The sequence below is a fragment of the Enhydra lutris genome, unplaced genomic scaffold, assembly GCF_002288905.1.
Source record: "Enhydra lutris kenyoni isolate GAN:26980312 unplaced genomic scaffold, ASM228890v2 scaffoldscaffold75, whole genome shotgun sequence".
Lineage (NCBI taxonomy): Eukaryota > Metazoa > Chordata > Mammalia > Carnivora > Mustelidae > Enhydra > Enhydra lutris.
The window spans coordinates 4,850,935-4,878,659 of record NW_019154159.1 but is presented as its reverse complement, the minus strand read 5'-3'; the positions used below and the strand labels follow the sequence as shown (position 1 = coordinate 4,878,659).

The 27,725-nt window shown below is 62.4% G+C and overlaps 1 protein-coding gene across 2 annotated transcripts in view; it reads right to left on the bottom strand.

Moving 5' to 3' along the window:
- The window catches only part of LOC111160429 (regulatory associated protein of MTOR complex 1), a 339,277-nt gene that overhangs the window by 6,035 nt on the left and 305,517 nt on the right, over positions 1-27,725 (bottom strand). For both annotated transcript variants that reach the window (XM_022523546.1, XM_022523548.1), the window contains 8 exons: positions 27,565-27,668; positions 26,932-27,115; positions 25,386-25,496; positions 16,605-16,710; positions 14,055-14,169; positions 12,384-12,508; positions 10,359-10,463; positions 780-886 (listed from right to left, as the gene is read on the bottom strand). In XM_022523546.1, coding sequence (XP_022379254.1) covers positions 780-886; positions 10,359-10,463; positions 12,384-12,508; positions 14,055-14,169; positions 16,605-16,710; positions 25,386-25,496; positions 26,932-27,115; positions 27,565-27,668 — 957 coding nt within the window. The remainder of the gene's footprint in view (positions 1-779; positions 887-10,358; positions 10,464-12,383; positions 12,509-14,054; positions 14,170-16,604; positions 16,711-25,385; positions 25,497-26,931; positions 27,116-27,564; positions 27,669-27,725) is intronic.

Here is a 27,725-nt window from a genome sequence, read left to right as displayed (position 1 = left end):
GGGGCCAGGGACGACCCCCGGGCAGCCGAGCTGAAGACAAGAGCCAGGGGACGGGCTCCTGCATAGGGGCTGCCGGCATCAGGTGTCCCCACTGCACTGGAGGGCGGCAGGGACTGGCCATCTCTGGGCCCCAGACGCGTGACACAGGCTGACCGTGCCGTTGTAGGACCCGAGCACAGGGCAGAGGGAGGTCGCCTCTGCTCGGGCTGTGGCAGCTCGGACAGCTGTGTCCCGGCCTCACGTCGGCTCCCCATCCCCAGCCCTTCCAGTTCGACCTGGGCCCGTCGTCCTCCACTGGGTGCCTGTGTGCCTGGCGGCTTGGCGGGAGGCCAGGAGGGCGGAGCTCCTGGGCCTCAAGCCACAGCCAGCACCACCACTCAAAACCTCGGTGGTCCCCAGCTGTCTGCAGCCCTACAACCCCTTCCAGGATGCCTCTGTCAAAACCAATTCTGTCCTTGCTCTGCTGATTAAAACTGGAAATAAAAGATGCTTTAAGAAGCACGCAAATAATTCACCATTCCAATTTAAAATGTGTTCACTCTGCTGCTTCCTGATAGTCCCTAATTTGCATGGGTAAAATACTTTTGGAAACAATTAGGATTAGCATAGGCTTAATCATGCTGTGATACAGGGTCAAAGTGTCGCGATAAATGGGCCGTGAGAGGTAATTAGCGCCTGATGGCGTGAAGGCCCACGACCCCCGCTCTCACTTCTCTGGGACAGGGCCCTGTCTGGGGGGGGGCAACAGAGCCGGGAGGCCGGGCGGGGGCTGTGGTTACCTGCACCTTCATCTCCCGGTCCGTATCCCAGATCCGGACGATCCGCACGTCCCCTGAGCTCATGAGGAGGCCGGTCTCCTGCTCCCAGTCCACCACCATCCCAGCTCCTGGACAGACACAGACCATTCCGCCGTCAACTCGGGACCCTGTCCCAGGCAGCCACTCAGCACCATGGAGTGCCTCACCACCCCAGCCACAGCCCGGTCCCCAACCCCACGGGAGCTCCAGGTTGGCAGTCTGGGGTCCCTGGATCCCCGCCCCGCCCAGATATCTGCTGCTGGGACAGCACCGTCCTAGGACTGTCGGTTCAAAATGCCCGTCGTCCTGGGCACAGTGGGCAGCTGTGCAACTTCACAGCGGGCACGGCGACACTGCTCTCGGCCACGTGAAGGCTTGAGCACGCAGTTTCTCGGCGCTGCGCAGGAGCTCTGCAGAGGCCGAGGAGAGCCCGCCGGGCATTAGGCCCACGCCAGGGCCGTGTGGGGTGACTGCAGCGCTCCTAACGGTGGCATGACAACCTCACGGACGGTCTAGTCAAGCCAGTCTACGCTTTAGATATCCAGGAGAGGTCCTGTACCCACCACCGAGATCAGCAGCTGGCACTTCCCTCCTTTCGTTCTTTTGAAAGGAAGCAAGACTTCAGACCAGTGAAAGCCTTACTTGCCTGCTCTGATCCCGGCTGGACCGTCCCCAGGCCGCGGGCACCTTCCCACGCCGGGCTGTGCGCGTCCCCCACCCAGGCACCCCTGTCCACACACCAGGATGGTTTCCGCCGATGCCACCAATTTTATACGGGGCGTGTTTTCTAGGAACCCGCGTTCCCCTTCCAGGCCACACCGTGCCGACTCCTCCTGCCCCACAGGCTGGGGTCCGGTGACCACTTAGCATTTATCCATTCCCTGACTCCACACACCTTGGCTGGAGCGGCAACGTCTTCTCGAGGCCGGTGTGCACTTGCGGGGGGCGGTCAGGGTCCCCAGGCAAGGCCACACCTGCAGCCGCAGCAGAGACCCCCACGGTGGGCTCCCCCAGACCCCGCGGCCACTGGTGTTCCCGCTCTTCTTCCTCCACCGACGCATGTACTGTGACCTGCACTGTGCCACCAAGATCTCTCCTGTTCTGTCACTTACGTGATGACCTCATTTGTATGTTTCTTTGGTCACGCTTGTCAAGCTCATTTCTGCTGCTCTGCGGCCCCCGCGGCCCTGGGCACCCTGTTCTCCAGGCCTCTCAGGCCAGACCCCATAACGCCTTGTTCTCTTCTACTTTGTTCTTTTTGGGTGGCGGATCTCCCTCCAGGCCCCAGTCTCCCTTCCAAACCCCGGGCTACCCCCTAGGTGCCCCCGCGAGCAATGCTGGGCCCTGGAGAGACATCTAAGTGTGGACAACTCGGCCCAGCTGTGGAAGTCTTCCTCTGCAGGGAGACACTGAACCCGTGGGCATAGGGTTTCCTTCTGGTGGATGAGAATGTTCTGGAATATTCTCATGCAGATGGATGGGGTCTTCTTGACCAAATAGTCACCTCCTGGATGTGGACACAGGGCCCCTGGGGCGGTCCCTACTGGCCGCTCTGTGCCAGGACACGACCCCCCCCACGCCAGGGGGCCACACCGAGCGTGCAGACATGGCCAGCGGTGGGGAGGGGCAGACAAGACGGGGCGGGGTGTTCACAATGTGGGGGGTGACTGTGCAGGAAGCTCTCTGACCCAGGAGGGAGGGAGGCGGGTGGGTGCTGAGGGCCCCCATCCCGGGGGAAGGAGTGTCTGAAGCCCCACTGTTCCTGACCCCATGTTTCCCGGGGCTTGACATATTTGCTAACGTTGAGGACAGAGAGCACGACTTCTGACCTGGGCCCTTTGGTGGCTCCTGTCAATCCTGGGCCCCTCAGCACGTCACCTCTGGAGTCAGGACCCTAGAGCAGTGGCAGGCAGGTGGCCCACGGCATCACTCAAAGTGGCAGCCCTTGGGGAACCAGCCGAGGGACCCTGAGAGTGGTCCTGGGCTGGCCCTGCTGGGATGCCCGGGCGGCTGCCCCAGCCAGTGTCCCAGGGGCCACTCCCTCCACGGGCTGGGGAGGGAGACAGACCCCGTGCCTCTGTGAGGCTCTGGAGCTGCTGACGTAGCAGAGAAGCAAGCAGACGTGACGAGGGATGGACGGCCTGGCACCACGGGGCAGGGACACGCACAGAGCCGGGCGGCACACAGCCTCGTATGTGGGAGACGGACAAGCCTCCACCATGGGGACACACCGGGCTCAAACGGAAGTTTGTTCAAGGCCCCAAAGACCCAAGTCTAAATGGGACTGAAAGGTCAGGTGTGACCCAGGAAAACAATGAAGCTGGACAGGCACGAGTTGGTCACATGGGGGTAGTTACGTCCGCCGGTCTGTGTCCAGCTGGCCTCGGGAAAACCTACATGTCCTCCGGCCCCAGGTCAAGGTGAGGCCCAGGTTTCCTGCAGTGGCTCCAGCCTTAAGGAGCGTTCTTTGTAACGCGTAAAACTCTAAGTCATCTGCTTGGTACAGACTCTGTGAGGGTCTTCTTTAAGAACAGGCGAATTCCCAAGTCCAAAGTGCTGTGGTCAGACCACGGACCCCAGACGTCAGCCTGTAGGCCGTGGCCTTGGGGGAGCGGCGGATGGGAGCACGGGTGCCAGGGCTCCCAGCCTGTCCCAGTGACAGAGCTGGGACAGGCTGCTGACAAGGCTCTCTCCGGGCGGGGACGTGTGTATTGTCCACGCGGCCGCAGAGCATGTGGGCCCCCGGAGGTGTGGACGTGTGGGGCGGCCGCCGCGGCAGACAGCACACCGCCTGTGCGTTCAGCCGTCCCTGGCGGGCCGCCTGGTGTCAGCATCAGCCCCGCCGGGGACTTAGGAGCCGGGCAGTCAGTGAGCGCGGAGGCCAGAGGGCATCTGGACGATGGAGTCCGTGTCTCGGTCCCATAGTCTGGGGTCACGGGGACAAGTGGAGAGGTTACGCGGTGGCCCTGCGCCGGGGGTGAGCCGTGCGGGCTTGCTCCAGTTTGCTCTGGGTGGCCAACCCAGGCCCGAGCGAAGAGGCGGGGCGCAGCCTCCTTCCTGCGGCGTTTTCCTCACCGGAGCCCGCCCGGGCCAGGGCCGGCTCTGACGCTGTTGTTCTGACTTCATCACTGCTCTGAGGACGCTCTCGGGCGCAGGAGCTGGGTGTGGGCACCCCAGGCCTCGGCGCCTCCATCGGGTGCAGCGCCTCTGGGAGCGTGTCCGCTCCCACCGTGAGCAGCGGGAGCGAAGTGCGCGCGAGCTCTGGCTCCTTGTGAGCCCCAGACTCTGGGACGCTGAGCCCGTTCCGGCTGAAAGTTGCAAGTGCTGCGGTCAGAGGACCGGAAAGCCGACTGTGTACTGCATGCTGTGGCCGGCTGCGTCCTCCTGTGTCCCGTGCACCGGTCTAGGGACGCAGACGCTTACGGGGACAGACGAACGGGACCCCAGAGAGGACGCACAAGGGCCTGAAATGTGGTGAGAGCCATATTCTCTGACCCTGTGACCCTGAGACACACCGCACAGAGGGACAGCTCTGGACGTGGAGCCTCCGGTGCCAGGAAGGCGCTGTCCCTCATCAACGCCGGTTTCCTGATCTGGAACACAGGCACGTGGTGGTCCTGCTCCAGATGAGGCCATAGCGGGTATGGACGGGAGAGCTCAAGCCCCAGAGTCTTCTGCACGGGATGCTTCTACACGAGGGTCTAGGAACCCTCAACCAACAGGCAGAGGTCATCCCCTCGGGCCCTAGGGTCTCTCGGCCAGCTGGTGGGGTGTGTCCCCCCCGGGGCTGATGCAGGCTCTGTGTATGGCCGGGGGTGTCCGTGCTGCAGGCCACCCTGTGCCAGCTCTGCGTACAGCCTCAGGGAGGTTTTTTAAAAAGCTGAGGACTTGGGGCGCCTGGGTGGCTCAGTGAGTTAAAGCCTCTGCCTTCTGCTCAGGTCGTGGTCTTAGGGTCCTGGGATTGAGCCCCGCATCGGGCTCTCTGCTCATCAGGGAGCCTGCTTCCGCCCCTCTCTCTGCCTGCCTCTCTGCCTACTTGTGATCTCTGTCGAGTAAATAAATAAAATCTTTAAAAAAAAAAAAAAAAGCTGAGGACTCAAGCCAGCCCAGCAAACTACAATACCCCAGAGCACACATGACCACCTTCCACGTTCCTGGGATGGTTTGGGATGGTTGACCCCCCCCATCCATGGTGGGGCGGGGTGGGCACTTCCCCAAGATGCAGACCCCTAATCTTGCCTGACTTTACCCTGGGCCCAGGCCCTGGACGCACCACCCAATCTGGAACCTGGCCAGAGGGGACTTCTTCCTTACGACGTAGATCCGTGCGGCAGAGACGGGTTACGGTACCTGGGACGTGCGGCTCTGAGACCCCAGAGCATCCCAGCCCAGTAAACGGTGGGAACGGACAAATGCGTTAATAGTCTGGATCCCTGTAACACCGCGGCCAGTCCAGACCGCCCACCGAGGACCCTGTCATGTGGACTGAACCTGAGGACCTGCCGCCCCCAACCTGAAGCAGACCCAGGGGAGCTGTAGTTCTGGAGCTCTGAGACGGAGGGGCCTGTCCCCTGGCGCAGGGGAGAACGGCGGGCCTGTGGCCAGGTGTCCCCATTCTCTCTTGCGGGACGTCCATGCTGAGCCTCCCTGTGGCGTCCGGCCCCGTGAAGGCCTGCACCGCGGGGGCTCCCATTTGCGTCCCGCCCACTCCGGATTCTAGATCGGCTGCGCTGCTGGAGGAACTGGAGCCGCCATCAGCTCCTGCTCTGGCACACACCGAGCACAGGCTGGGCAGCAGCTCCAGGAGCACCCGGCTCAAGGCGCCTCTGCCGGGGCCATCATGGCTCTCCCGTGGCCCTCAGCCGGCTTCCGAGCTGCTCCCAGCTGATAAATCTTAACGCCAAAGGCCCAAGGCTGATGTCGCCGTTCACATGCACCAGGCGGGACGATGTGTTCTTGGATCTCGGGGGTGCTGAGGTGCAGAAGGGCCCCAGCCTTGTCCCGTCCCGGGTTCTGTCCACAGCAGCAACCCCAACGGACCCCCAAGCAGCTGAAATGGCTAAACCAGGCGCCGTCCGGCCTCTCGCCTTCCCCAGCTCCATCCGTGGAAGGTGGTCCTCTGGCTTTTCTCTAGGTTTCCAGAGACGGTGACCCTGTCATTTCTCCTTCTGGAAGAGCAGAAGCCTGTCTCCTGTCGTCTGGTGCTTCCTCTCCAGAGCCTTTACGCAGACAATGAGCTCCCAGAATGGTTCACAAGACACTGAACCGTGAGTTTGAGATCTGAAGGCCCTTTTCGTTCTCAGCTCCTCAACCCCTCATTGTGGCGGCTCAGGGGCCCCCAGACCCACGGCCTCGTCTGCCCCCCTGCGGAGAACGCCACCAGCTCCTGCAAAGGGCTGTGAGACACAGGCCAGGACAAAAGCTCTCCGCGCTTAGACCTGACCCCGTGAGTCACAGGTCAGGGTCACATGTGCGTCTGGGTCTGCGAGCCCCGTTTCTTCATGAGGTACCCACAGGTGGACATTACGAGAGAAAAGCGACGGTCAGTTGGGATCGTTCAGGTTTTCCGTTTGCTAACCCGGCTCGACAGCTCTGTGTCCACGGCCAGCCACGTGTGGGAGAGTTCTGCTAGCTCTGAAGCTTATATATGGGTTTTTCAGGTGGAGACAGATGCTTTAAGAGAGTTCTGATTAAATTCTGAAAAAAATGATTGTTCAAAAGTTTAGGCGGAAAAACCAATCTCGATCTGGAACTACTTCTCTGCTTTCATGAAACCGAAATGCTCTTCCTGGGGTCCGGCCTGCAGAGCTGCGTCTGGGGGTCCGGGAGGCGGTAGTGGCCACACCCTGCCTCCAGGGGGTGCTGTCGGGTCATCCTCCGTCCCGACCTAGGCCAGGCCCAGCGCCGTCTGCAGAGCACCGTCCTTGAAAGCTGGAGGAGCCCCCAGCAAGGCAGCGCAGCAGAGGGGAGGGATAAGGTCCCGAGCCCGCGGGATGCAAGTCCCCATGTTTGGGATAAAGGGGCCCAGGAGGTGCAACCATGAGGCCTCAGACCCGAGGGAGCTTCCTCTCAACGGCTTTCCTTCCAAATTCTTCCCAGCGCCTTCCACAGCTACCTGACTTGTCCTGTAACCTCTGCACGCCCGCTGGCTGATGCTCTTTTAGACAGGAGGGGACGGTGTGCATGGGACAGATATGCAAAGTCACAGCCCTAACCGTCTGATGGCCCCAAAGAACTCCAAGGGCGTGAGAACAAAAGCCACCAGTTCAGGAGAGAGGCCAGGCGGGATCCCACCGCCGCCAGGGTGGTCTCAGGGAAGAGAGAAGGCACTCCTGTCCCTGCTTACGGTGGTCGAGACACACAGAGGCCTCTCGGGCCAGACCTCCACGGACACAGGGATCACAGGTTTCACATGGGGCTAGTCAGCAGTCACGGAACCCCAAAGGGCAGGAAGAGCACTCAAGTACAAAGAAGCAGGGGAGGGGCAGGTGGGGGCAGCCCAGGCCACAGGGTGCCACGGTCCCAACCGCAGGGGCTGACCTCGCCCAATATGGACCCGACAGATGAGAAAACTCAATTACCAGGGTTTTTGGGAATCGGAAGGGGCTTTGGCACATCGCGAAACCCAGCCACCTGTGCCACGAGAACTTCCAAGTGCCCGAGCGCTCGTCAGTGCCGCCGCGAAGTCCACTGCGGCCGGCCCCAGGGGCTTCCGAGGGCGAAGGCGCCGTCGGCTCGGGCGGCTCGGGGGCCAGAAGGGCACGGGGCCAGTGTGGCCAGTGGCAGGAGCTGCCCGGCAGCTCCACCAGCGGGGGGACGGGGGCGGAGGAGCACTGAGGGGGCCCACCTGGTTCTACCTCAGGACATGCACACGCGGGTGGGTGTCTGTGTGCACGTGCGTGCGCCCAAGGGTGTGCGTGTGTGCACACGTCAGCCAGAGGGACCGCAAGCCGAGGGCACACGGACCCTGCTCCCGGTTCACCTGCCTCCCGTGAGAAACGGCGCCTCCTCCTCACAGACCACGGATTCCGACCTCCAGCGAGTGGTCAGAGTGGATTTGGCTGCGGAGTGAGGGCCTTCCCAGCTGGCGGCGCTCTAGCCGCCTGGTCACCCCGAGTTCCCTGGGGGCGCGGGCATTCTTCGAGGACGTTCCCAGGCACGCATCTCATGGCTGGTGGATGCGGTAGGCCGGCGTGTCTCTGCAGACAGCTTGCAGGCCCGGCTGGAGCCCCGTGTGGGGTGGGTGGCTTCGAGCACCTGCGTGGTGACCTGGAGCGGGGTAGGTCCCCCAGACCACGGCCAGCACTCAGAAGGGTCCTGCCTCGCGCTGCGGCGCGTGCCCCAGACGTTGAAGAGCAGTGGCCATGGGAGTGGCTCGTGGTGGCCTCGCTCCGTGTCTCTTTACGTGTCTCCCTAGGGTTGCAGCCCAGACCTCGGCTGGCTGCCGTGTCAGAGGCCAGGACTGGGTTTGGGCCGGGCCGGGGAAGGAAGCCAGCGGCCGACAGGCACAAGGTGACTAGTGGTTGGCACGAGGGCCGGAATGCCAGCAGACGTGACTCTTGGCTACAGAGCTTAGATCCCAAGACGGGAGTCCCAGTCGGGGTGGCTGTGGCCAGGGCCCCGTCCTGGGCCCGTCCTGACCCGTAGAGCAGCTGTCCCCCTGGGCTTCCCGCCCCTCTCATCCTTCCAGTGTTTCAGGAAGAGCAAAGGAAATAACCGTTTGCTAAGCCCATGGCTGCCTGGCTACAAGGCAGAGGACTGGACCAAACCGTGGCTCTGTAGCCGCAGAGAATCGGGGGACCCCCAGCCCCCTCCTCCGACTTGCTGATAAAGACCGGAGGCTAGACCCCTGCTGCTCCTGGCCCCTTCCCAACTCTGCCTCTCCTGGGGAGATTTCCAAAAACCCGGGGGAGGGGGCGGGACCAGTAGAACATGCATGTGGACACCTGTGGAACCCACTAGAAAGTCAGGCCTGCGGTGGACAGCTGGGGCCAGGAGCGGCTCTCCGCACCCCAAGTGACACGTGGGGTTTCCTGACGGGCAGGAATAAGTGCAGGGGCGCCTCGGACCCAGATCGTCCCCTCGGCCCTGCTTCCTCTGCTCCCAGTTAGACCCCCCACCACACCCGTAGGCCATGCTCCCTGGCGTCCCTCACCCTGGCTGAAGCAAAGGAAACGGCGTCGTGGGTGAGACAGTTCTTGGTGTCTGGGAACCACACCCGCATCGTTTGGGGGCAGAGAGGTGGCGGTTGCAAAATGAATTGGGAAACAATGTACCCCAAGCCGTCGGAGGGCTCCCGCTCTCCCGTCCTCTGGCCTGGCCCTGAGCCCCTGCCACGTCCACACAGGGGTCTCTGGCTCTGTGTGCAGGGGCTGGAGGGCGGCAGGGCCTGGGGCGAGTCACCTGCTAGACAGCAGCGGGAAGTGAAGGACTAGAAACCTCGTCTTCAGGGCCAGCGTCAGCAGAGCAAGCAGCGAGCACGAGCGCCCGGGTCAGGGTTGGGTGCCACGGGGCATCATGGGATGGCAGAGCTGCCAGCACAGTGGGGGGCAATGGGGTCCGTGGGGGAGACAAGCCTTTGCTCTAATCCGGGAACACTGCGACCACAGTGGAAGGACATGGTGATTGTTGCTTCGTCATGGGACCTGGCCTGAAGGGGCCCAGGCCACACAGAGGTGGCCATGCTGGGGCTTTAGGAGGGGTAGGGGACAGACGTGGATGACTGTTTTATTCCAAAGATAATTTAAAAACAGCGACATTCTAAAGCAGCCCACAAAGAGCTTACTGCCCGGAGCCGCCCGCGCTGGGGTTGGGGGCCTTTCCCGCGTGAGGTCACCTCCCAGGGGCAGTGACTCCTCGGGACAGGTGCTGGGACGGAGGGAAGAGCAGGAGCCACGGAGATGACGGGCTATGACGAGCACAGCTGCGTGATGACAGGACACACACGGGGCCATGTGGGAAGTGCACAAAGTTGCGGCAAGGCCGGCCATGCAGGGGCAGGAGGACAGAGTCGCCTTCCCTGTCCATTTAGTGACAAGGACCCTGATCCCCACAGCTGGGCTTCTCGGGACCCAAGACCGGAAACACTGCCAACACGCAGTGGCAACACAGCGGGCCCTCGGAGGAGACGAGCTGCCGGTCCAGATCCTGCTCCAGCCCCCGGACGACCGGCCTGGGGGTGGCGTGTGGACCCACCTCACGGGCAGCACACAGAGCCGGTCAGCCGCGCCGCGGCCACGCCCGCTCAGCTCAGCTCCCAGAGACCCTCTGTGGGCCCCGTGCGGGCGGGGCCAGCGTCCTCGGCCTCCACCACCGGCCGGCACACCCACCTGCGGGGCACTGTCCTGCCCTCAGGGAGTCCCTCTGGAACGAAGCACAGAGCGCAGGTCCTCTCCCAGCCATGGGCCGTGCCAACGGGGAGGTGGGGCAGGGGCGCGCCTCAGGCGGGCCATGGCCACAGGGGCGAGGAGGCCAGCTGGCTTATGGTCTGGGCACTAGGAAGGTGGCCTGGGGGGAGCCCCCCAAGGGGGATGTGGCGGCTGAGCCCCCGGGAGGACCCACCTCTGGTTGTCGGCAACATGTCCGAGAGCCCCTGCCAAGCAGTCACCATCTCTGGGTTCTTTTCCAAATCTGCGAAGTTCTTCCAGACTCTGATGGCGCCGTCATCTTGGGGAGAGAAGAGCAGGAGGTGAGAACACGGGCCTGGCCGCGGGGGCGTGTGGAGGAGCCCCCTGGGTGACAGGTGCCGTGCCACGAGACAGGAGACCACGCGGTCTCTGTGAGGCGGCCCAACGTAGCAGCAGCGGGGCTGTTCCTGGGAGGTCCGTCTCCTCCCGGGCATCCTCCCATCTGGGCCACGGGGGAAGCCGCAGCAGGGGTGCTGAGGGACCACTACCCTCGACCTCTGAGCCCAGGCAGCCCCCCTTCCCTCCAGTGATGTTCTCGGCAAAAAGCCAGGCCTTCCGCGGCACCCCTTCCTGTCTGCTCCACACAGGTGGGCCCTCAGTATGTGGCCCACAGGCTCCCCACATGAGGAGGTGGTCTGGCCGCCTCCCACCCGCCCCCCATGACCCTCAGCACAGAGCCCTCGTGCTCTCCTGTGAGCCTGAGCAGCGTGAGCGAGTGGCCTCGCCCCGTGTCCACCCCCCGGCGGTGCTCACAGCCCGGCCCAGCCCTGCTCTCTGACATGCTAGCCCTCACGTGTGGCCTTCGGCGCCCCCCAACCTGGGCTACGACCACTTGCCTCACGGCACAGACGGAAGACGAGGTCACTTGGGCCTGCTGACACCCGTCCTGCCCCTGGCCTCTGTGACTGTGAACTTTTCCTGGTCTGGACCCCAAGCCCTTGTGCTCCTCCACCACAACCCCTGGGGACCCGCTCCTGCGCCCACTGTGCCAGGAAATCACTCTCTCCCCACCTCCCTGGCGCTCAGAGGTGCTCAGTGTGACCTGTCCTACAGTCCGCGGAGCCGTCCTGGCCCCCCACTGCCCCGGGTGCCCGGCCGCTCCTTCACTCTCACACCTGCAGCGGAAGCAACTGCTGTGGCTTGACTTCATCTGGTCCTGAGCAGGCGCTGCCTGGGAGAGAGGCCACCAGCAGGACCTTTCCCCATGGACACGGCAGGGCCCAGGAATGCTCTGAAGTGGGGGAGGCAGCCCGCCCAGTGCAGTCAGCTCAACCATGTTGATGGCTCAGGAGCTCAGGCCTAACACAGGCCAGGGACAGGGCCAGGTCCGGCCAGGCCAGGGACATGCCCAGGATAGGACGGGCCAGGGCCAGGGAGAGGTTAGGATGGGCCAGGGCAGGCCATGATGGGAACATGCCCAGGACAGTTAGGGCCGGGCCCAGGCCAGGATGGGGGGGGCAGGCACCGCGGGAGCAGCCTGCACGGCCACCTTTGCCCTCTTCTTGCCTTGTGCGCCCCCATTCTCCCTTCCCGCCAGTCCCACCCCAGGGTGTCATCCCCGAAGGAGGTGCAGTTAGGCCAGTGGTGACTCTCACCCCCCACAGACAGTGAGGTCTTGTCTTCAAATGGCTAAAGGAGACGCTGTCCCCCGGAGTGGCTCACTGGGAAGCCTGAGGCAGGGAGGGGTGAAGCGGAGACATTGCAGACCCAGAAAGCAAGGGTGAGGCCCAGCACTGGCAGCGGCCCGCCAGGAGGCAGGAGCCTGGCCCACAGGGGAACCGGACGCACGGTGGCACAGTGGGGAGGGCCAGAGACCCCTGGGGAGCCGAGGCAGCGCCTGCTGCCGTCATGCTCTGTGCTTGGGACCCCTTCTCCCTTCAGCCTCGCCTCCAAGAGCATCGTAGAGGCCACAAGAAGAGGCTGACGGGGCCTTCCTGGTCAGGGGAGGGCCGGGGGTCCCTGGACACTGCCGGGCACCGGTCACCTGCTGGCCCTGTTGTCTGGGGGTGAAGCCTGCTTTGTCGGAAACCTCCCACCTCTTCCGTGATGGTGCGTTTCACCGCAGCCGGTGCCCTCTGCCAGAGCAACGCTTAGGGTCAGAAAAGGCTGTGTGTGAAGACGTGCGGGGTCCCCACGCTGGGTTTAGGGCCCGGGGCCCGGCCCCGCACACCACACTCACCCGTGGCCGTGAGCAGCAGCGAGCAGTCCTGGCCGTTCAGGTACTCCATGGCCGTGACCCTGGTGTACCGAGGGTTCCCATTGTGGAAGTAGTCCAGCTTCTCCCCTTTCTCCCAGTCCCAGAAACTTCAGGGAAGGAGAGAAGATCAGTCGTCAGGGAAATGCAAACCAAAGCCACAGGGCGATTCCCCCTCATGCCTGCCAGGGCAGCCACTCTCACGGAGGGCCACGAGCTCTGGCAGGATGTGGACAAGCAGCCTGTGTGCCCAGGGGGTCCGTCATGGGGGTACCACGGGGCCCGGAGTCCCACTGCTGGGTGTGCTGAGACATCCGTCCGCCCACGTTCAAGCCACCAATGGGGGGCGACTGTGATAATGACACAGGTACATAGCGAAAGAGCACATGTGTCTAGGAGACCCCGAGCAAATGAACAACATCGCATATCACGGTCCTAATTTCACTCGCCCGCAGAAGCCTTAATGAAGATTCGCTTCTACTTTAAAGGGAGCTGTTGGGGCTCCTGGGGGCTCAGTGGGTTAAGCCTCTGCGTTCGGCTCAGGTCATGATCCCAGGTCCAGGGATCGAGCCCCGCATCGGGCTCTTTGCTCAGCGGGGAGCCTGCTTCCTCCTCTCTCTCTCTGCCTGCCTCTCTGCCTACTTGTGATCTCTGTGTGTCAAATGAATAAATAAAATCTTCAAAAAAAAAAAAAAAGACCTGTTAAAAATATAAAGAAAGAGATGTGTTTTAGAGCAGACCCGCATCCGAGATAAAACCGAGGTCCTCTGGCATTGGGTAGAAGCCACTTGGGGGCAGATCTCTAAGACTCTGCCGCTGTGATTTACATCCACTTCCTTTTCTAACAAAATCAAACCCAATATATCATCAAGGCAGACTTCGTTCTGTTTTATGTTTTGCCTTCTTCTAAGTTAAAACTGGACATATGTTTTACAAAATAAAAGCAGAGCCTGACCATATGAACATATTGAAAAAACAAATGTGGAAATGACCCACGTGTCCATTGCTGGATGGATGATAAAGCACGGTCCGTCCACACACGGGCTGTCACCTGGCCTGCGCAAGGGGGACATTATGACACCTGCCACAGACCTCGAGGGCCCTGTGCTCAGTGGGAGGGGCCGGACAAACAGGGCAGGTAAGGTCGCTGGGGCCTCAAACTCGGGACAGACAGCGGATGGCTGGTGCCGGGGAGTGGAAGGCGGGCGTAGGGACCAGTGGGGACAGCTTCAGTTTTACAGGACAGAGAGAGCTCTGGAGGCGGATGGTGGCAGCTACGTGGCCTTGTGAATGCTCCTGGTGCCCCCGAACGGCGCGCCTACACACAGTTACGGCGCTGAATTTCTGTGCATTTTGCAGGATAAAGCAAAGAGGAGGAACAGAGGTGAGAACACCCCAGATGTCGTCCCCCGCGATGCAGGTATGTTCTTCACGGCAACAGGGCGAGGCCTACTTTGAGTTAAAGTCAGTGTCTACGCGCCCCACAGGAGGTAGCAGGAGTGAGGCCCTTGTAGGTGCGTCTCTGGCTCGGTGTGGTTTTGGGGAGCCCGTGACACCGGAGTGCCCGTCCCCACCCGCCCATTCCTCTGCGCGTTCCCGAGCCCGGCCCCGTCTGTCCCCCAGAGGGCTTGTGGCCGTCGCGGGCACCCTGCCTACCAGATGCTGTCTTTGTCAGCCACGGCCACACATGGCGTAAAGGGGTGGAACTTGACCACGGAGGGGACGCCGGGGTTCCTGTTCAGAAAGATCTGGTCGTCCAGTTTTGCGATACCTGCCCGAAGAGACACAGCAACGGGCCTCAGCGTCCAGCGCCCGGGGCCGATGTCACGCCACTGGGGCCAAGGCCGCGTCTCCTGTCCTGGGAACTGGGAGGCTGCCGGGGACACACAGGCCAAGCAGGGGGTCGGACAAGGGTCTGGCTCCTCCATCACAGGGTCCCCCCACACCCCCCAGAGTGAGGCAGACACACGGCGAGTTCTCGGTCGGCGCTTGTCAACTCGCACGCGCAAGGACTCCCGAGCCGAGCTCAGAGCAGCGCGACGGGCCGGGGCCAGTGAAGAAAGCCAAGGGCAGCGGCTTCTGGCTTAGCCCTGGGTGGCGGCCTCAGGCACGCGCGCAGCCAAACCCGGGGGCCCCTCAGCCCTTGGGGGGGTGGGCCCTGAATCACCACAGATCACAAGGGAACTGAATGGGCCCCACACACCAGCCCCGGGGAAGGAGCCCCTGGGGCTTCGAAGGAGCCTGTTTTAGAGAAACAGTCAGAAGAGGCTAAAAAAAGCCAAGGTCAAGGCAGGCTCAGATGCGCCTCTGGTGGCCGGTGGATACGTGGCTGATCTGGCACCCCATGACCTGGTGGCCTCGGGCGCCTGCTGTCCCCGGTACTCTGGAGCGTGCTGGCGCTGGCTTCACGATGGTTTCGGTCCTTCATCCCCCTCCCCCGCATTACAACAGCAAACACTGGGAACCACCTGACAACAAGGTTGAGGGCAGTGTGACAGCGGCAAAGAGGCCCCAGAGGCTGTGCCCGCAGCAGTGACACGCTCTTCCCCGGAGTGGCCCTCACCCTGGGCCGTGGGTTTCTGTGGAGAGGTCTAGACTGCGGGGTACTGGGAGATGCTGGGGACACCTGGGTCCCAGGTTAGGGTGCACTGTGCATACGTGACAACGCAGGTTCTGCTCGCCAAGGTGGCTGGGGTGACGCTGGGCGCAGGTCACCTGGCTGACCTACAGGCCCCTTCCCGTCCCTCCTGGGTGCACAGCGGCTCTCAGACAGAATGCTGCACGCGGAGTGCAGAGGGGGACCGTGGTGTCACCAGCGTCCCCGTCTCTGGTGGCTGGGGCCACCGTACAGACTGCTCCATCTCCAAGTCCCACCAGCTGACATCTCTAGCAGAGCGTCAGGCGCTGCCCTTACTGTGTTCTAACAAGGAGGCATCTTCTTCCCACAAAGACTGGAGAAGAGAACTCCTGACTTTGGTTTACGAGGAGTCACTTGTTTTGTCTGGAGAGCCAGCTGCTTCTAGAGCCCCCGGCTCCGTCCACCCCCCGCCCTGGCCGGTTCTCTCCCGGAGAAGGCAGCCGTGGCTGCAGCAGGCCCTGGCCACGCATTCACGTGGTGACTGCAGGGGCAGCAGACACCGAATTCCGGGACACTAGAGCTGCCAGCAGCCCCGCACAGAGGCACGGAGTTATGAGTAGCCGAGATTAGTTTTCGGCAGAAGTAACTGCACACGCTAACGAAACACGGCCCCAAGGCAGTTTGCGGGGAGCACGCAACACGGCCGGCAGGGCACGTTAGTGGCCTCTAGCGTCGCCGCCTGTGTGCTCAGGGGCACGGGGCGTGCCGGCCGTGGCTGCCCAGCCCCGCATGTCTGCAGGGACAGCCTGCCTCGTGGGCCCTTAGCCCCAACTTGAAAATCGTCACAACTGTAGAGGACAGAGAGGCAAGGTCAAAACAGTCCATCAGCAGAATGGCCGAGAGCCCGTGACTTCCTGCTCTGGGCAGGGGCCGGGCAGCGTCGGTCCACCATCTGGCTCCCCAGGAGATGTGATCGCACCCGTCTCTGTGCACCAGGACCACGGGACTGAGTCAGCCACAGGGGCTGGGCCCTTATGGCAGCCCGTCCCCGGAGAGAGAGGGAGGGGAGAGGCTGCCTGGCATCCCTGTCCCTGACCCCATCGCGCGATGGAGGCCTGAGACCGCCCCTCCCTCCCTGCCTCGTGCCCTGGGCGTGTGGCCCAGCCCTGCCCGCAGCCCCTCTGAGGCCGCCTCCACACGGGTGAGGCTGGGGGCACGCACAGGGGCAGTCTGGCGTGTCTCGGCAAATCTGGTCACAGGTTTGGAAACTGGCCCAAGTGCAGCTTTGGTTGACAGAAAGTGATTGTCCCGGGGACAGGTGGGGACCAGCTGGACACGACCAGGGCCTGGTGCCTGTCTTGTGTCCCCAGAGAGAGCACGGGGCGGGGGGTGGGGCGCTCGCTCCTTCCCTTCTGGAAACGGCAAAACACCCCAGCCACGTGCCTGTGAGAGGCCACCAGCCAGCCAGGGCTTCCCTTGGGGGAGAATGGCAGAGGGCACTCGGGGGGTCCTGGGGCCCAGGGCGCACCCCCAGCCTCAGGACCCCGTCTGTACCCCGCACCACGGCGGGCGGGCGCCTGCGTCACTGAGGGCCCTCGGAGACCCCCCCACGAATCCGGGCGGCTTACCCTTCTGGATGAGCTGCCGCGCCTGCTGTCTGACCTGCGTGTTGCGGAGAAACCGCCACTCGCGCTCCTTGCGGATCTGACTCTCCAGGTCGTGCTCCTCCGGGATCTTCAACAACAAAAACACAGCGTGAGCCTCCGCCGGAACGGCTACAGCGCCGTGTGTCAGTGCGCCTCACAGACGCTGCGCCTGTCCTAACGGGAGGTCTGCGGCCACCCTGCGTCCCGCTCGCCCGTGGGTACCACCTTCCCAGCAGCCCCTGCTCCCTCCAGGTCCCTGGTCACGCTTCGGTGACTCTCACAGCACCTCACACTGCTCGCTGTCAGTACGTTTGTTATGGGGTCTGGGGTCAGGGACTGTGACTCGGAAAGCCCACGGGACGGGCCTCCCTTAGCCGCGAGCTGTCTGTCCACTCGTCTACACGCTGCTTTAGCCGCCATGCTGCTGCGCACTCGGCGGACGGAGCGTAGGGCGAATGTGACTTTTACACGCACGCGCCGACTCCTTTACTGTGGAGCTCTGGGCCCAAACCTGCCGTGTCTCCAAGTACTGACCCTGTGCCCGAAAGAAAGTCCGGGTTCTCGGGTCTGGCCAGAGCACCCGCTGCCCGCCGGGAGGTACAGAGTATGACCGGCGGGACCGCAGGGTCCGGGGGCTGACAGAGCGCCAGGGTGGACGGCAGTGGAGACTCAGGGATACCCCAGTCCTGGAGGGTCATGCACTGTCTACTCCTAGGAGCCCAGTGCCCTGACAGGGGCAGCTGGGCGGCCACTTCCGAAGCAGACAAGGAGATTCTGGGGGAAGGAACCAGCGGGATTCTGCAGGACGTGCCCGTCGGCCTGAGCGCGCTGAAAAGAAGGGGGATGTGCTCTGGGACTTTTGCCCGCGTTCCTTCTCTGATGCGGAGAACCAGGGCTTCTCGCTTAACAGAAAGGGTGTTAGGGCAGCAACAGAAGGGCCTGACTGGACACGGCACAGGGAGAAGCCCGTGGACCCCACGAGGGGTCGGCAGGAACGAGCCGAACTGCTCAGCTTCCCATGAGCTCCCGAGAACCCTGCACTCTCCTGGCCGAGCCACGGCGTCGTGCGCTGAGCCCACGCCCCCTGAACAAAGCAGGGGCTCCACAAACCGGCCCGCTCTCCGCTCCTTGAGCAGGAAGGCCCGTGTGTGCACGTGGGTGTCCGCGAGAGGCCCGCCGCTGGCCAAGAAGCCAGGACCACAGTCTCCTCATGCAGTAGCGGAGCATTTCCTTAATCCTCACACGTCGGCAAGAAACTAGATGGACTTGGACTCTCTGCTCCAAAGCCTGGGTCTGTGAAGTCCCAAGACATGAGAGAAGTGAAGCAGCCCCACCGGCTGAGCCGAGAGCTGAGCCGACCGTGACTGGCCCGCGGTCGGCGAGAACAGAGTGCACGGGCGCCAACGGCCCACACTCGGTGTTTACAGTCTGTCTCCTCTGCTAGAGAAACCACCAGCTGCCGGCCAGTGAGTGTGGCCATGCACGTGATCTCCTGTGCAGGCACAGCTGTGCAAGGACAGGTCCGCACGCAGACAGGAGCCCAGGTCCCGCTTGGGGCGGCTGTGACATGAGCACGGCAGCACAGGTCTCGGTCTGCGCCAGGAATGCTCCATGCCGTCCGTTACAAACACGAACCGCCCGACCTCATGCTGGGGCCTTCGGCTCTCTCTGGCCAGCATGTCCGTGCTCTGCTCCTATCTTTTCCTTAAAAATCACAACCCCACCCTGAACAAAACAGCAACAGCCACAACAGGGACATCCAAACATGGAGACGACACAGAGACGGTGTCAGCCTTCACAGAACGCTCCTTGGGCTGGACATAACCCCCAGGGGCAGACGCGGTAGAGCCCAGGTTTTTTTTCTTTTTTTTTTTTTTAAAGATTTTATTTATTCATTTGACAGAGAGAGAGATCACAAGTAGGCGGAGAGGCAGGCAGAGAGAGGGAGGAAGCAGGCCCTCCGCGGAGCAGAGAGCCCAATGCGGGGCTTGATCCCAGGACCCTGGGATCATGACCCGAGCTGAAGGCAGAGGCTTTAACCCACTGAGCCACCCAGGCGCCCCAAGCCCAGGTTTCTAATGGTTGGTTTTGTTTGTGACAACCTGGAAACCAGAAAAGAAATGACCGAGGGTCAGTACTGTCGAGTGACAAGAACAGCCCCAAGGAATGGAGGGCACCTGATGGCAGAGACCCTGGCCTCTCATGGACTCTGGTTTCTGCGGGAACGTGCTGGCGGAAGCGCAGAAGGTGCTCTGGGCAGGACGGGCAGGACAGGCATGGAGCTCCTGGACGCACATGCCCCAGGGCCCAGGGGCCACTTGTGCAGGCCGAGGACCGGGGGCCCAGGGACAGACCTGGGGGTTCCAAAGGACACAAGGCAGTGGCAGTAGGGACAGGTAAGAAGGTTGTGGACATGCAGGCCACCCCCCCGCCTGCCTGGGCCCTGTCACGTCCCTGTGCTCTTCTGACAGGAGTGTGATGCTCCCAGTGCAGCAGCGTCCACTGGTGTCCACTGTGTCTGCCCCCACGGGCATGCTGAGCTCATCGGGGATGGTCTGACCTGCACCCAGCTCTGTAACTGCGGCGGGCACCGTCTGTGGACAGTCCACTAAGAACCATGGGGATGGAGCAGCAGGGCGGGCGGGTATGGGTGCGGAGCAGTCTGCATGACTAGGGCCGTGACACCTCGGTCCCAGCAGCTCCTGGCCTCTACACGGAAACCATTTCCCACCCTGATGCCTCCCAGAGATGTGGGGGAGGGGGCCTCCGGTCTGGGCTGGCCCTGAAACAATTGGGGCAAGGATCAGTGGGTCCCCCGAAGGCAAAAGGGGAGACAGCGCCTGGGAAGGCTGCCAACGTGAGGCACAGGCTCAGACCCACAGACAAGGCCCCTTCTGACGACACAACGCAGCGCCTCACCCCAACACGTCCTGTGATTTTTCTGGTCGTGCGGAAACAAATGAGGAGGTGGGCTCCGGCGCACAGAGAGGCAGTGGATCCTGGCGACACGGCACCCCTGTGATTCGGCCAGGCCTGCTCTGCGTTGGTGCCGCTGGTGGGCGCAGCACCGAGGTGAGGCCCGGGTGCCCTGAGAGTACCGGGGCCAGACGCGAACGCCTTCGTCCTCCAACGACACTCCCTGCAAAGCGTCAGGCTGGCGGAGACGGAGTCCCCCTGCAGGTCACCCGCCTCTCCTGGTGGAGAACAGAGCTCGGCCCCGCTCCATGGCCCTCTGGGGTCAGCCGCCCAGCCCTTCTGATTTGGCTTTTCCGGAGTGTCAGGTATATGGGCTCGCGGTGTGCAGTCCTCGTATCTGGTTTGTTCAGTGAGCGCTAACGCTCGAGGTTCGGCAACGTTGGGCGCGAACCATTTATCTGGAAAACCTTCTCAGGTGACTGGTGGCTCCCTATGTGGCCCCTCACCGCTCGCGCACCAGGGGAAGGACGCCTGGCTTCTGTCGGGTTTTCGGTGATCATGAACAAGACCGCTAGAGACCCGCGCACTCAGGTTCCCACTGCTCCCGGGGGAGCGCCCGTCCAGCGGGGGTGCTGGGTCCCGGGTCAGTGTGTGCTCAGCTTTACAGGAAGGGGCCACACGTCTCTAGAGTGTCCGCGATACTCGTCCTCTGCACACGGGGGCGTCCCAGCAGCTTGGTGCCCCTCGTCAGCACCTGGCTTCCCCGGTCTGAGACGTTCGCCATCGTGCGGAGGCGCTGCTGTCTCCTGTGGCAGCTCGTGCCCCCCACGACCTCCTGTCTTAACTGCACTCGCCTCGTCCGTGCTCTTTCGTTGTCTGCACACCTTTTCGGGAAACGGTCTTGGCCAACCTTCTGTCTGTTGTTTTTCATTGCGCTGTGTCCTGTATGGAACTCTGGGAGTTCTTCCTTATTCGGATGCAAGACTTTCGTTACACGTGTGTTTTACAATGTTTTTCTCCAGGCTGTGGCTCGTGTTTTCATGTTAACAGGGACATTCACAAAGCGGTTAATAGGACGAAACCCACCTCCCATTTTCTTCTTGTGTCTTTTGAGAAGCTTGTGCTTTTCAAAGATCCATTGCCTCACAGGCGAGAAGGGGCTTCTAGAAGTTTCCTGGCTGTAGGTTTCACGGCAGGACAAGGTGGTCTTGGAGTTGGTTTCTGGATGTGGTGTGGGAGATGGACTGACAGTCTTCTTCTGGGCAAGTGGACATCCAGTCACTGCAGCGCCCCACGCTGAAAGACCATCTTCCGTCTGGGGCTTTGTGGAAGCCCGATGAGAAGTGCTGTGGCTCCATCTCGGGGCTCCGTCCTGTCCCCCAGAGCCCGTGCCTGCCCTCCCCAGCCCACTGCTGAGTGGCCTCTTGAGGTCACACAGTGCGGGTCCTCCGACTGTGTTCTGTGACAAAACTTTCTTTAGCTTCTTTGCTTTTTCCTGTAATTTTTAGAACGGGCTTGTTGATCAGAATAAAACCCGTTGGGACATGGAGTGGGCTGGCGTTGACCTGCGTGCCAGGTTAGGGAGACCGGACACCTTTGGGTCACCGAGCGCTCCGGCCCCCGAGCGTGCCTCGCATCAGGCCTCCGTGCACTTTCTTCATCGCTGTTTTGTATTTTTCAGCTGTCGGGTCTCATGTGTATTTTTTTAAAAGAAGAATCAGAGTTAAGTATGTAATGTTTTGGGAGTGTTATTATAAGTGGTTTAATTTCAATTTCCAGGAGTTCCTGCAGAAATACAACAGGTTCGGGTATAATGACCGTGTATCCCGCAGTCTCACCGGCTCCTCTTGTCTTATGACATTAAGCAGATGCCCTGGGGGTTCCTGCACACACCATAGTGCGGCGTGAGCAGAGCGCTCTCACCTTTCCACCTGCACGCCGCCCTCCGGCAGGCTGAGCACCGGGAGCGGGAGAGCAGACGGCCTCGCCGTAGTTCTGGTTTTGAGACAAAACAGCGTGTCTTTTGCCGGTGAGAACGGCAGCTGGGAGTTCCGCAGGGGCGTGTGCGGGGAAGGCAGCTTACTTCTGGTCCTCGTTTGTGGACAGTTTCATTATGGACCGTCGTTGATTCTGTCAAACCCTTTTCCTGCAGCTACGAGGATGATGAGAGGGTTTCTCTTCCGTCTGCTGAAACGCTCGACGACGGTTAATTTAACACAACGTACAGCTTGGCATTCTCGAGACAGACCCCGCTTGGTCAGCAACATCTTGTCCATTTTATGTTTCGCTGCACTTGGTCTGATAATATCATGTTGCAGGTTTGGAGACCACATTCCTGAGGGACACTGGTTTGTGGTTTTTTTATTCTTTAAAGTCTTTGACTGGTTTTGGTATCCGCGTAATGCTGCCCTCAGACAGTGAACTGGGAGGTGTTGGCTCCTTTCATTTCCTGCAATAGATTATAAAGAACTCGTATTATTTTTTCCCTAAATTTGGGTAAAATTTTTCAGGGAAACTTCCGCAGCTGGAGTGGTCTTTCTCTGTTGGACGGCTGTGACCACACACTCATCTCCCCTCCCGGATGTGGGCCCATCTGCGCTCTCGTCACCGTGTGGCGTGAGTTCTGGTCGTTGGCGTCTGTCACGCAGCGTGTCCATTTCCACCAAGCCGTCGGTCTACGGCTGTAGCGTGTCGCCGCGTGGTGTGCCTCTGGGCTCCTGCTCGAGGCTACTCTCCGTGCGCCTGTCCTTGAGCCAGCACCATGCCGTCCCCCTTCCTGCCACTAGGCAGCGGGTTTGAAATCGGTTTTGAATTTTGAATTGTCTTTTACAACACTGTTTGTCCCCAGCGCCACCCTGGGCCTCCCGCATTTCCATCTGAATGTTCGTCTCAGCTCGTCAGTTTCTGCACAAAAACGGCAGCTGGGGTCCTCCATGTCACAGGGCAGCCTGCTCCAGAACACAGTTCTTTCCGGCCACGCAGACCTGAAGTGGCAAGAAGCATTAAGTGCCTGGCCACCACTGGTGGGTACCGGTCGCCCGAGCACGAGGGGCCCCGCGGTGGTGCACGGACACGCTGGGGACAGTTCTGCTCTCTGGTGGCTAGCTCAGTTTCCCACACGGACCTGTGACGCAGCTTAGCGCTCGGACTTCTGGGGTACAGTCCTAGCTTTGAGCTATTCTTAGTCTGCGCGTGAGATGGGCGAACAAAAAAGCTCCCGGCTCATCGGCCACCCCCGCATGCGCCATTAGACGATGAAATAATGAATAAAGGAACACCCTCGGGGTGAGCCCTGGAAAAAGGACAATTTTTAAACAATCACCATGAGATAAAAACGCATCCTCCAATAACGTTTAGAAAGGGTCTCTGACTAGCGCAGGAGAAGTTCCCAGGCCCTCGACCACCCTCCCGTCTCAGCCGCCGTCGGGAGCTGAGAACAAAACCGGTCAGAGCTTCACCTGCAACCCGGACGCCGGGGCTTGGCCGGCCCTTAGAGCCGCAGCCGCGCGACTGTCTGAGCGAGGCGGCCGGGCTTACGCAACGACTTCCTGGCCGCCTCCCGTGGGCTACGCGGTTTGAAAGGCCAGAGGTGCACCCATGAGGACACTCCTTCCCCAGGCCACGGCCATGTCCATGCTCTGGGAGCCGCAGGCTCCCTCCCGGCGATGTGCGGGACCGCCCCCAGCAGGCCCTCCAGGACACACTCCAGGTGCACGAAGAGGGCATGAAGGCAGCGGACCTGCGGCCACAGGGGAAAGGGGGGCGGTGCTGGCTCCGGGCATGCATGCCCGCATCCGGGAGTAGCGCGGGAGCAAACCCCCCGGCCCGCCCTCAGGAAGCCGCTCAGCGTGTGCTGACTGCGCGCCCAGGAGGCGCCCAGCTTTAACTCCAGCCCAAGGACCCGCGCGGACCAGAAGAAACCAGACCCTGGGAGGACCACACTCGTCTCAGGCCTGGGGGGGAAGGAGCTTGCTGACCCGCGGCCCTTCTCCCTGCCGGCAATGTGGACGGCCAGAACGGCGGTTTCAGATGTCAGGAAAAGCCACTCATCGCCACGCCAAGGAACCCCATAACTTACAGGCGATGCCACTTCAGTGAGAGGCCGAGCAGCCCCCCACCCCTGACCCCAGGCCCCCAGCACTTGGCCTCGCTCGCAGGAGACTGTGTCAGGGAGACGAGCTTCTGTGGACACTGAGCAGAACCCCATTTCCCCGAGAGCAGATGGCAGCAGAGCTCTAAGGTCGGCTCGCGGCCCACAGCAGCAGGGCCCCCGCATCGGGGTGCAAACTCCAGCATTTGCTCACTTGTTCCTTCCTCGGCGAGGGCTCGGGTGGCAGCCTGGGGGCCCACCCGGTGGTGGCAGGCAGCGTGCCGGAAGTCCGGGAGGTCAGCATGGCCTTGGCTGCCTCGTGTTTGCCGCCTTCGTACTCCGTCCTGACCGTGCTGGTACTTGGCGCTTGGTGGGCCGACAGACAGAGAAAGATCAACAGGCTCGGGGCCGGGCTGATGCGTCACCAGAGACCCTCCATCGGGCCGGGCCAGCTGCCTTGGTGTGTGTCCCGTGTGCTGTGGTTCCCACGAGGACCACCCTGTGGCCGATTTATGTCCTATTTTTCCCCTTCCTGCCAGTTCTAGCACAAGCATTTCCTTAAGATGCTAATTTCCAACCTTAACTTTTTAATAGCAAGAAACATCGTATCCAACAGTCCGTCGTGGCTAAGCCCTCGTCCCCAACTGGGCCTCCGGGTGGGTCCTTCCCGCTACGGTAAACAGCACACAGGTGCTCCACGACCCGGATCCGCTCCCGGAGTCGGTCATTGCGGCGAGTCGCTGCGCGGAAGGCAGCAGCTGCTCGCGGCTCCCGACGCTTCCCGCTGACCGCCTCCGGGAGTCGGGCTCAGGAGACGGAAGGGAGAGCTCCCCTTGTCAGCAGAGGGGCTCAGAGAACTACGACTCCGTTGTCTGCCTCAGGTCCCCACAATGACCGTCTCGTGCTTCTGCTGACAAAAATCAACATCGTCATGGGGAACGAGGGAACGGGACGGAAGCTGCCACGCGGGGCCCAAGCCCTCCTCGAGGAGCCTGCTCGGACGTGTAGCTCGTCACATGATGAAGACGAAACTGCAGTTTTCAGTGCTCTTCGTGAGGAAGACAGGGCTCTCTAAGAGCGGGCTTCCGGGAAGCTTGTCACAAGCCGCCGCAGCGCTCCGGGGCAGAGACGGCAGGACAAAGCGTGGCCCGCCCCACGCCAGCCCCTGGATGCGCGGCTCGAATCTGCGGTGACGGGACGCGTCTCTGGTCAGGGATGCGGTAGAATGAGGCACCAGAACCGGCCCTGGCGGACGGGTCAGAGCCCAAGCCTCGGGCCGTCCTCACCAGGAGGCCTCAGACGGCCTGGCGGCCTTGCCGAGCAGGACAGCGTGACGCCCTTGTGCAGGTAGCTCAGGGAGGGCAAGCCGGCCTGGTCTCTCTCAGAAGACAGGGCGGAAGAAGGAGTCCGTTCCTTAGCTGTTCTGACTGCTCACATCAGCCTCGCGATGGCAGTCTGGGGCAGCCCCTCAGCAGCCGTGAATGTGACAGGACGGGAGCCCCCGAGGGTCAGCGGCTGGGCCAGCGGGAGCCAGGTGGGTGGCCAGCTGGGACAGTGCACAGGCCCGGCAGGTCCGCCATCGGCTCGGAGCAGAGGGCTCCGACCGCGGAGGCCGGGGGCCGGGGCTCTGGGGGAAGGAAGGAGGGCAAGACGGGAGCCGAGGGCAAGGCTCTGCCCGACCCCAGTGCCTGCACGAGACGCGGAGGGCAGGCCCGCTCCGCACCCAGAGTGGGTGTGTATGTCGTGACACACGCTACCTTCATGACAGGCTGGGCGAAGTACCGGGCGCTCCAGTCGCAGAAGCCGGTCTGCACCGTGGCCGAGACGAGGCTCCTGTGCCCCGCAGCGTCGTCTGCGTCGTCGGTGGTCTTCACGGGCGTTTGCGGGGGGGAGGAGAGAAAACAGAGACACTAGTCACACACTCCACACACCTCTTTGTGCGCCTGAGAGGACTGGAAAGGAGGCAAAGGCAGCGGTCTGGGTGCCGAGAATGTTTCTCTGCTGGCCTCACGTCTGCATCCTGGTGGCAGGGGACCAAGTGTGTGGCCAGGGTTCCGGGGAGCCCCCGTTAGGGAGGGCCATGGAGTCTGCACTCAGGGACCATCCCCCAGGGCCAGCCACGGCGGCTTGGGGTGCAGAGGCGGTCACTCTTAAATCAGATGCACAGGCCAGGCGCTGTGAGGTCAGCAAGGCCTTGCGGCCTCTGCGGTCTGGCAGGGCAGCGGCTGCCAGCGATCTGGCCCCTTGCTGTGCCAAGTGGCTCCAGCACCGGAGGTCACACAAGCGGCGAGACCTACACTGCTTTGGTGCTGCTGCTTTGTGGTGCGACGCGTTTGTTTCCCACAGCAGGGTCTACGGAGGCAGGGGCGGCCACACTGAAGGCGTTCCTCAGACAGGGGCCCCCATTATCCAGGGGAGACTTGCCTGGGGCCAAGTCCCCCAGCCGGGACGCAGTGAGAGGGTCTTATCCCGACAGCTGCGGGAAGCTCTGCTGGGCCTAGCCCCTGGGCGCGTGGCCCCAAGGACAGTGAGCGCCCCCTGAGCCCTGCCGCTCCTGTCTGGCTAACCCGCGTCAGGGTCTAGCCAGGAGGAGGAAGCTCCCACGGGGGCTCATGGCCACATCTGCCCCACAGAGACCAGCAGGAGGCCTTGAACGCCAGGGTGGGTGAGGGTTTGGGGGCACGTGTGCCTTTGCTCTGGTCTCCCTGCAGGCTGCTGGGAGTTTCCTGTTAAAACTGTGGGTCACAGGAGCTGCGACCCACGGCTGACGTGGCGTCCACAGCAGCCCGACTCCCTCGGTGTGTCCTTGTCGGTAAGTGGCAGACCGTGGATGAGAGCCAAGGCCCAGCTCCTGTGCTCACGGTGCCCAGGCACACGGGGACACCAACTCCTCCCGCTCCCGAGATCTCGGAAATCCCAGCTGAGAGGCAGAGGCCACGGCCCCTTACGTGGCACAACGGACGCTTACAGAGAAGTCAGCGCCCTGCTCAGAACAGCCACTTCTGTGGGGCGGCTGTCCCGGCCCGTGGAGGACAAGGCTACTCATCCACGAAGGGAGAAAGCAAATGAGCTCCAAGAGCGCTCCAGCTGCATGGAAGGTGCCGGGACGGGGAGCCCACTACAAAAGGCCACAGGAGAAAGGACCTCGTGACAGCTGTGATGCTGGTGCAAACCGAGAGCTCCCGCTGGCGGCAGGGGGTGGCGGCCCCTGTGTCCTGGGCTCCAGAGCCTGGGCTCACAGCGAGGGGTGTGGTGTGTGGCCCCCACACTCCCGAGGAGCGCCAGGGGACGGTCTGATGGTACCTGGTCTGGGCCCTTGTCAAACATCTTCCGTGTGCGGGGAAACTGCTGGGAGTGTGGCGTGTACTGCACCCCCGCAGCGCCTGGGCCACCGGGGCGGCCCGCGGGCAGGTCTCGGCCAACTGGCTGCTTGGTCACGTCGTTGGTCAGACTGGAGCTGCTGGCGCTGGATGTCGGTGGGGAGCCCCTGCCGTTGGGGGAAGAGGAAACGCTGCGTTTTACCCAAACGTGAAATACCTTGTCTGCACACCGCCCACCTAGACGCTGCCAACAGACCTGGGATCAGGAGCCCAACATGTCCTCACTCGCCCGGCACGTCCCCATGCCTCCAGACCCCAGCCGCCAATGACCCTTCCAGGCCCTGCCTGCAGGTTCTCAGAGTCACCTCTCCAGAAAGCTGGGGGAGCCCCAGGCAAGCTGCACCCCCTAAGCAAACCAGCCGGGGCCCAGGCAGGTACAGTGGCCCACGTGTGCTCACGGCTTCCTGCCTCTGCACACTGCCTGCGGGGGGCCGACCGGCCGGGTGGAGACCCTCGCTTCTGAACTTCTGCGGGGCGGCAGATGTCAGGCTCAGGTCAGAGGAAGGCAGTGAGGGCTTCTAGCCAGGGGCCCACGGGAGGGACACAGGCCACTTACCCCGCCTGGTGGATGTGGATGCCCTTGTTGGTGGGGCTGGCGGGGGCCGACTGGGTGAGTGAGGACGTGGTCAGGACCCGCTGCGGCCGGGCGTTCGCTGTGGCCTGCAAGAGCAAAGGGACAAGCGGCGCGGACGTCAGCTGCCGGCAGCCTCCGAGGCC